Here is a 9,152-nt window from a genome sequence, read left to right as displayed (position 1 = left end):
AAAAAAAAAAAAAAAAGCGGTTGAGCCTGCTTGCTTTTTCTTACATTAGATAATGGCAAAAGAACTGTACAAATAACAAACTACCGGCCACCCCTTCCTTCTTTGTCAAATGCAATCTCCGTGCTACCTCGTGTTATTCTACCCCCTCTCTCTCTCTTTCATTTTCTTTCTTTGTCTCTCTGTCTTCAAGGCATTAACCGAACCCATTGGTATCGACCGTCGAGAGGAACATCCTTGACAATATCATAATTGTACCTGCAAAAATCGCGCAAAAATAAAAAGTTTGTTAGTTAGTTAGAGATTGACAGATTCGGATTCCTGATCCTACGAATGCTAAAATGCGCCATTAAGCATTTGTGGTGACACTCCTTATCCTATGCCACCAAAAAATGGAAAGAAAGAACACTTACTTCTCTGCAAATCGTTTTTGCTCGTACTTTTCAGCGAAGGAAAAGAACTCGTCGATCTCCTCTTGGGACGGCTTCTTCGGCGGCTTCGACGGTGACGGTGGCGGTTTTTTCTCAGGCGATTCCATTTCGTCTGAGTCTCCGCAGAGCTCGCTTAATGGAGTTGTTTCTCTACTGAAAAATAAAAGAGTAAAAATGGAGATCATAAAAACGGGAGAGTTATGGGAAACGATTCGGTTTTTTTGAAAATTTGAAGGATATAAATGAAAATAAATAGAAAGATAGTAGTAATTAATGAACGAATTAGTGACAATTAACCTGAACTTGTTGATATTGATGCACGTTGAGATTTCAGTTTCGAAACTCTTGGCCTGCAAAAGCACATTCACGAACTATGATTAGGTAACTAATTAATATATCTAACATATACTAAAAACGATCAATTAAAGCTCATGCAAAACGGCAATCTTTCGACGAATAGAGAGGCTTTCACTTTGTTCATTTCCTTCGTTCTTTTTTTCTCAGCACCCAAACGGTAAAACAAAAAAAAAGCAAAAGAAAAAACGAAACGGAAATTCGAAATTCACCTCTAGATCTACGAATCTAAAGCTATCGTTGACGATATCACAAGACTCATTGCTAGAACAACGAGAAGCCGATGACTCGCCGGAGCAGAGGCTTGAACACATGTCGCCAGCGAGTACTCCACCGGAATTCGAGGAGGTGGCAACGGTAATAGGCTTGTCCTGCGAATTTGAAAGGAAGTGAGGGTTTTCGAGCTCAATATCCGGTGAAGTTAACTCGAATTCCTGCAATTCTCGAGAATCAACGGTTTTTCTTCTCTTTGATAATGAGAAGCTTGTGCTCGAGGCTTCCATCTCTGCTGTTTCGGCACTTCGTTTACAGCTCCTCATACGATCACCCATTCTTTTCTCTTTTGGTTGTAGTTAAAAGAGAGGAAAAGACCTCTGTTTCCTTTTCGGGCTTTAGGCGGAGGAGAGCGTGTTAAAAAGGCGATCGACTGAAGAGATGCTGCATCCGCGGCCGTTGATCTGTTCAACGGTGCAGATTTTATTTTGATGTTGTAATATTTCCTCTTCTCTCTTTTGTTACCGTGTGTGTATCATACGTGGTCCTATCTCCGTTATTCGTGACACCGTGATCGGGGACATGTATGACACGGTGACCATCTCTCACGCTTTTACTTTGACGTAGAAAAAATCGAATCCTTTGCCATGTCATCTCCCTTAAAATTGGCCTTTAAGTTTTTGAATACCAATTAATTAACCCATCTACACGTAGGAAAGCCAATTACCATAATTGGCTTAACTAATGACACATTAATGCTATATAGTATTTTAATCTTAATTAATGTCATTAATTTAATCCAAAGAACTTAATATATCTGTAACGTAATTAAAAAAAGAAATGGTAATTGTTATATACATATATATATATATTTGATTGGTGTGTAGGGGAGGACAGCCAAAGCCTAGAGCCTAGATAAGGGGCATAGGTATAGATGATTATTGATGAGTGTATAAATGGCCAAGCCAGTGCCGTGTGAAACGCGAATTAGTTAATGGAGCATAGTAAAAAAGAAAGGTATTTCTGTCCCTCTGATAAATATTTTTAATTTTACTTCGGTGTCCTTTTTCAATTATAGCTTACTTTTTGTAGTACTAAACTTTATATTGACTAACATCTGAAAAGTAAATGTTGAATGAAAATATTGTTCACAAATCGTATACAGTTTGAACATTTTAATTTACGAAATAATTAAATTTCTAATAAATAATGAATGTTAAAAGTAATCTTGTTTATTATAAAAATATATTATGACTACATGATCATGTATCCAATTCAATAATAAGTACATATTTATTCTCGTTTTAAGAGTTAATATTTTTCGTCAAACTAGCAATAGAATATTTGAAACTAATTAAATGTGCCTAAAATCTAAATTGAAAATATAAGAAAAAAGGATGAGAAGAAAAGTAAAACATCTCAATGCCATGCAACAAACCGATCTGATGGAATCAATTATGTGTTGTGTATAAAGAGAAAAGTACATAATAAAGCAAAAAAAAAAATGCTGGGATTTGGGGGGGGGAAGAAGTGAAGATATTCCTCTTTGCAAACGTTGCCATCTTCAGTTAAGTTTGCTTCCATATGCAGGGAAACAGAGTTAATATATGATTGAAATTGAAATTTTGACATACAATAACTGTAAATTTAATAACTGTGTCCATTATACGAACACCATACTTGAATTGTAATCAAGTGAGAATTTTGGTAGCGTAAACATTTGGCTTTGTTATTAGAGTCGTTACGCTGATTAATATAGGAATAAATGCATATGGAAATGTTGTAATCCATACAGTGGAAGAGAAGCAGGTGGGGGGTTTTTATACAAAGCAGCCAAGAGTATGGTTGGCCCTTAAAAAGTGAAGGTGGAGTTAGGACCATAGGAATGGGGCCCTGGTTACTAATTACATCCGATTCAAATTTTAATCATCAATCAAACTAGGCCTGGGTTTTTTCTGAAGATGCTATGGGATTGGCTATACAACCAAGTTTCAAGGCATCAGAAACTTAGCTTAGCAGCTGCATGCCATTTTGTTGTAGGAGATGTGGATCGTGATTATTATCTTCACTCGTAGTTATAGCTTTCTCTCTAGATACTAGATTAGATGCATCATGCCTATATAGCTACTTATCTGATCTATTCATGCAAGATATTGGTAAAAGTTTTGGTATCTGCTGAGCAGGTACAAAGTATATATTCTCATATATTGCATTGCTGTGCTATCAGAAAGGAAGAAAGTGAAAATTGCATGTGAAGTATCGAGGAAATTAGAGGTAGAGATTAATTAGTTTTGATTTATTTATGCATGGCAGAATCATAACCATGGAATAGACATGCATGCATTGCGTTTATTAGCACCTTGGTAATGGAAAAATGAGAGCCTTTTGTTCATTCGAAACTTTTCTGGTGTACCTTGTATCTATGAACTATTATAATATATGAAAAAACGAGATAGATAAACACTTTATGTTCACATTGAATCTCATATTATGATTAATTACTTCATGAGTTGAGCTGGCAGTGCAGAAGGAACAGATTGACAAAAGGAAGAACCCCATTTGAATTACCATATCCGTATGTGTTTTTAGCTCCAGGACTAGGGGCGGTGAAGAGGACCAGATAAGACATTGAGAGAGTCCTCAAAGACGAAATAAGGTGCTCTCAATTTCGAAAGCATATCTCTATGTCTAGTTAGTATGTCCAAAAGTTGATGGCCCTGCAAAGCCTTTTTCGAAGGGAAACCTTTGCGGCTAACGTACATATTTTTTCTTTCCATCCACCCTTTTCTTTTTTTGTCGTCTTCATCCCAAAGCGACGTGATAAATGAGTTCAGTACATGGACTGTTGAGAGACCTGAGAGAGAATGAATATGATCCCTCGGGTCTCTCCCAAGCCTCAAGGAGAAATTAGCTCTACAATTACTTTCAATTTTAATGTTGGAAATGTAGGCCGGTGGGTGGTGGCAAGTCAATGGCTATGACTAGGAAAGGAAAAAAATTAACGACCACAATTGCTTCAGTTTGGCACTGGTTAACAGTATCGTTTGGGATAACAACCTTCCACCCATTACTTCAATCCTATAACTATTTAAAAGATTTAACACCTGATGTATTTACCTTCTTTTGGCTGGGTTTAAAATATTTGAATTTAGATCAATATGTATGTATACGTATACGTATACATAATAATACATCAAAAACCAAGAAAAAAAGGACGATCCTGGGTGCACTTTTTATGACTTGTCCGTGGAATGGCGATGGCTACGAGATCATCTCCAATGCAAAATTATCTAGTGATAAAGTGATGCCTAACAAGCAGTTTAATGATGAAGTTAATAAAAGCAACTAATCCCATTATACAGTTGAATGATTTTTTGGGCATCCTTCACATTTACTAGTCAGGGTGACAACACATTTTTTACTATTAATGTTTAAGCCCAGTCTTTGTAATTAAAGAAAATTAAACAGAATCTCTTTAGCCCTCTATCGTATTCTCTGGCATTGCACCTTACTTTACGAATACACACACGTTCAAAGTTTGATATCTAAACAGCCGTTTGCTTGTTGCGATGGATTACTTGGAGCAATCTAGACATCGAAGTAATTCTTTTCATTAATTACTTCCTTCGGTTCTGATGCATTACAACTTGACAGATGTATGACAACCCCTAAATCATGCAAGTAAATTACGTATTTGTGTCCTACTATTGCAGATGGCTTAGGGGTGGAAATTGCACACTGGCGGGGAAATTTAGAAAGGCTGGAGCTTTTGACAGCAGCCCTGGCCACATTAAGAGATGAGGTGGGGGAGAATTCGAGGACATGTTCTGATTACGATTCTCAGTTGATTCAACAAAGTTGACAGAGTTAGGATTTAGTGTAGCTAGTCAGCTAGCTGTGTACCCCCGGATTTACAATTTTTTTTCATCTTCCAAATTCTGAGCCTGCGTGCATAGTTGTGATTATCCGTAAGCCAGGTCGTCCAGGCCACCTGCAGGGGCAAGGCATACAGTGAGCATCAATCTTTTTCGTTGACAGCTGAAGAATCTGATTTACTCTCAAGCATGAGATAAAAGGGGTGCCTTCTGGTTACTTTCCCGTTTGGACACACACCTAGACTTCTATAGCAGTGTCAGAGGTAGATAAGTTGGGAAGTTTCGGAGTAGATAAAAATCTTGATGCATGCGCATTGAACATCCAAAGCGTATGCACCAAAGATAAACAGGCAATTCACACCAGGGAAGCAGAGAGATGGCTGACACTTTACAGATATGGGTAGGTTTTTAAAAGATTATCACAGATGTATGTCAATACTGAATCACGTCAAATGTTTTAACCATTCTGGAGGATTTGGGAATAATCAGCAGTACTGGTCCCAACCTCGTAGTTTACGCAGAGAAACTGTCACTGTACTGGTAATCTGGTAAGGTTTTGAATTCCAACTTTGAAGCCCAGCACGTGTTTCTCTGCAGAGTTTCTTATTGATACATTTATGGTCTAACTGCATCAAGCAGCTAACTCAAGCTAGGTGTTCATAAGCATACGTATCTACTCACCGACATTTTACTGAAATCCAGAAAGGAGGAAATTTTGCTAGGGAAAACAGGGGGGCTCTGGTATATTTTCATGTATTGTAAGTTGGGTGAAAAGTACAATTTCTAATCACATCAGAAGCTTAATCATCAGCCATATGCACATGCCTGAAACGATAAATTGTCCAGCAGTTTAGGCGTACATATATGTGAGCAACATCTAATGAAAAAGTTGCCATATGATGTCATTTCCTTCTATCCTAAAAGAACAGGCAATTTTTGTTTTCAGAATGCAGGTTTTCGAAACTAGCTAGGTTTAACATCTCCTTTCTGTGCTTTTCAGAAAGAAAAGGGGTACAGACCATACAATTCTTTTGTTGTTTCTATGAAAGGCATTCTTATACTATACATATATATATCTAACGGGCCAATGTAAATCGAAAAATGTAAAACCTGTAAATTTTATTTTTGTTAGGAGGGAAAACAATCTGAAATCCAGAGAACAGGATTTGAAACCTGGTATAGTACTGCCCAATAATTCCAATAAACAGAAGCAAGCGGCCAAGTGGCCCATGTGTTACCCAAAAGTACTCAGTTTCAGAACCAACTCCTAATATAGTCCAAAACCAAACGTTAAAAAAGACCTAAAAAAAGTCTATCTTTATGGCTAACATCAACTCTTTCACCCTTCAAAGTGTTGAGTTTGAATGTACTTTTTGAAGAAGAAAATGAATGAAAAAAAAAAACAAAAAACAAAAAGTCTCTGGAAAGGTTGGGTGTCGGGCGGTAGGTGATGTGAGATCCATGCCCAGCTGCTCTCTTGTTTTATTCCCATCTCAACAGGACTAAACTGGACCTAGTAACATCTGTAATCGAATGTAGTTGGAATAACTTGGAAGGCAAAAGGGTAAGAATAATTTTTTCACTTTGATTAACCTTGTAAACAATGTCACATAAATGCACTGTACATCTTACTGTCCACTCATTAAAGTTCCTTCTCAGAATAAATAAATTGCTTCAACTAGTTTTTGTTTTGACCTATTCACCTTTATCTAATAGCACTACATTAAAAAGGCTAGGTTTGCTTTTCCTTTGCTCTTTATTGTTTTTATCCTTACTTCTTGGCTTGTGATCACTTCTCCCTTTGTATCATCATCATCATCATTATTATCGTCGTCGTCGTCCTTCGTCCTCGTCATCATGGTGCCTCTTGCCACTGCATGACAAGATTTGAATTCTATGAAAAGTACTGTGTTGCCATATTTGTTGACACCATGGTTGCAAATTTTGCTCCTCTACATCAGATGACAAACAAGATTTCAGTGTTAAAATGGCTCTTGTAATTTGAAGTTATGATGCATATATATCTTCCTATTGTTAGCATGTCTCGTGACTTGATTTGATCATTGATAGCACAATAATGTCCATATACTACATATCACATCATCATTTACACAAAATTAAAATTTTTTATTCGACTTTTTATTAATTAAGATATTGACACTTAACGATGACAGGTTTATATATAAATCAGCTTAAACTAATTATTATTAGTACTTATTTCTCTAATGGGTACAAATCTATATACATAAACAAATTGAGTAAGATTCAAAAAAGTCTTTCAAAACACTTCAACATAACATTTTGGTTTCTCTTGTTTCAAAATAATGTTTTTGATCTCTTAACTGTTAACACCATTAGTCAACAGCTAAAAAAAATTAGATCCAATATTACATAATCTTTAACATATAAATACTTTTTATATTATTTTTTAATTGAATTATATTCTTTTTTTTTTAAAAAAAAATTGCTCATATTCCCTCAAAAACCTTAATTAGGAAAAAAATAACTTAAAAAATTTTGATTTGAAGGTTTGAAAATTTGAAGCATATCTGCCATGAAAATCATAAACTTCTTGTCTATTATCATCAAATTTTTTATTTTTACAACAGTTTGAGAATTTTTTTCATTGAAAAGAATGTATTAAAATATAAATTTTGTGTTTAATGATGAATGTTTCAAATTTAATAGTGTCGGGTTAAGAGATTAATTTCTTATTTGTGATTATTAATTTTATTGAAAAATTTTTACTCAAAATTTGTTATTTGGCTGGGGTTTAGGGTGACATAGAAAGATTTTTGACTTGATTATTATATATCAAAAGTTTTAAATTTTTTTTTCTCTATCAAATATTGAATTTTATTAAAATGAGACAAACTACCGTATTCACAAATCTCGTTTTATAATTTTATTAAGTTTTAAGTTGTTTTCTTCTTTTGTCAAATATTGAATTTTATTAAATTTTGAAAGGAAACATGAGTATATATTTTTTTAAGAGGACATTTGTATTTTAAAATAGTTATCTAGTGTTGCGTATATATTTTTTTAATTGTTCGACTAATGGTGTTAACAAGGACTTAAAACATAATTTTGAAACTAAAGAGATAAAAAATGTCCTTTTAAAGTGTTTTGAGTTTTGAGAAGACCTTCGAATTCTACCCTAAACAAGTTTTTGTAATTATCAAGATAAAACTTAAAATTTAGAAATATTCATGAGTCAAGTTTGAGTGAGTAAGACTTAGTTGTACAACTATAAAAAATGCAAAGTAGAACATTAAAATTCAACTTTTATTCCTTCCAACTACATAACCAAAAATTCTTGTAGGACAAGTAGAATAAATTGAATAGCTTTTGAAACTTTATAAGGTGGATTGCCCATCCCCACAAAGCCCTAACTGGTAGAGAGAAGAGGATGAGAATATGTTGCGTCTTAGAGGCTAAAGAAGTTATTCATTAAATACAGACTGTTATCCCCTATCAGTAAGATAGATTTTATAATTTTTTATATGACATGGTAATACAATACAAAAACGATACAAGTTTAAATAGGTTTAGATTTAAGCTAATTATATATAATGTATTATTCGTATCAACACGTTTAAGATACGAATAAATAGAGTCTAAGACACGATTAGTTAATCATGTTATTATGTACTTGTATAATATATGATGTATTTATTATTTATTTATTTAATCATATTCGCGTGTTGTGTAGACATGTTTAGTAACTATTTATTTATTCTTATACGTACAAATATTTTTATGATGATTAAGATTTATTGATATTAAATTTTATTATACTTGATAAATATTATGATATTTATAATTTTTGGTTATAAATTTGAATAACATAATCATATTTGACTCATATATATTTTAATTAAATAGTTTTAATCATATAAGTCGGGTAAACATGTCATAAATCGTATAAATTTTAATTATACTAATCACATCATGTCGTATAAAATTTAACTCGACATGTTATGTTTAAGATTTTAATATAATTAATTATATTATATTCATATTTATTCATACAATTAGTTAACTGTTAATATTTTATATTTATACAGTGAATTGCGAAATCTACGATCAGATGAATACTATTCTGATTTCAATTATAGCCTCCGCTGGAACTTCATTAGGTAGCATTTGGGGCCTGAAAAACCAACTGTTCATACCCCATACTGACACTCGGATTTATGGGTTTTGTTTTAAGATGCTGTCCGGTTTCTGTCTTCCTTATCCTTTTTCCTGGCCGGTACTTGTCTAGTGAGAACAATGCGAC

The 9,152-nt window shown here is 34.0% G+C and overlaps 1 protein-coding gene across 2 annotated transcripts; it reads right to left on the bottom strand.

Annotated features, from left to right (window-relative positions):
* Window positions 1-6: 6 nt before the first annotated feature.
* On the bottom strand, window positions 7-1,404 carry LOC110420751 (cyclin-dependent kinase inhibitor 7-like). 2 transcript variants are annotated; one of them, XM_021434123.2, is made up of 4 exons: window positions 995-1,404; window positions 726-778; window positions 411-581; window positions 7-255 (listed from the first exon to the last, which is right to left on the bottom strand). In XM_021434123.2, the coding sequence occupies exons 1-4, from the start codon at window positions 1,331-1,333 to the stop codon at window positions 186-188; spliced, it is 633 nt and encodes a 210-aa protein (XP_021289798.1). In that variant the 5' UTR covers window positions 1,334-1,404; the 3' UTR covers window positions 7-185. The 2 variants fall into 2 exon arrangements, with proteins under 2 accessions (XP_021289798.1, XP_021289807.1); XM_021434132.1 differs by having other exon boundaries at window positions 411-578.
* Between the last annotated feature and the right edge of the window lie 7,748 nt (window positions 1,405-9,152).

This window comes from Theobroma umbraticum, unplaced genomic scaffold (assembly GCF_002168275.2).
Source record: "Theobroma umbraticum cultivar Fairchild unplaced genomic scaffold, ASM216827v3 scaffold_30.0, whole genome shotgun sequence".
NCBI classification, from domain to species: Eukaryota; Viridiplantae; Streptophyta; class Magnoliopsida; order Malvales; family Malvaceae; genus Theobroma; species Theobroma umbraticum.
The sequence above is the reverse complement of the archived record's forward strand: the minus strand, read 5'-3'. Positions and strand labels throughout refer to the sequence as shown.

Coding starts and splice junctions, on each gene's coding strand:
- LOC110420751 (XM_021434123.2), bottom strand. CDS start 1,333: ATGGGTGATCGTATGAGGAGCTGTAAACGAAGTGCCGAAACAGCAGAG. Junction 779..994: donor TTAGATTCGTAGATCTAGAG/GTGAATTTCGAA, acceptor GTGCTTTTGCAG/GCCAAGAGTTTCGAAACTGA. Junction 582..725: donor ATCAATATCAACAAGTTCAG/GTTAATTGTCAC, acceptor TTTATTTTTCAG/TAGAGAAACAACTCCATTAA.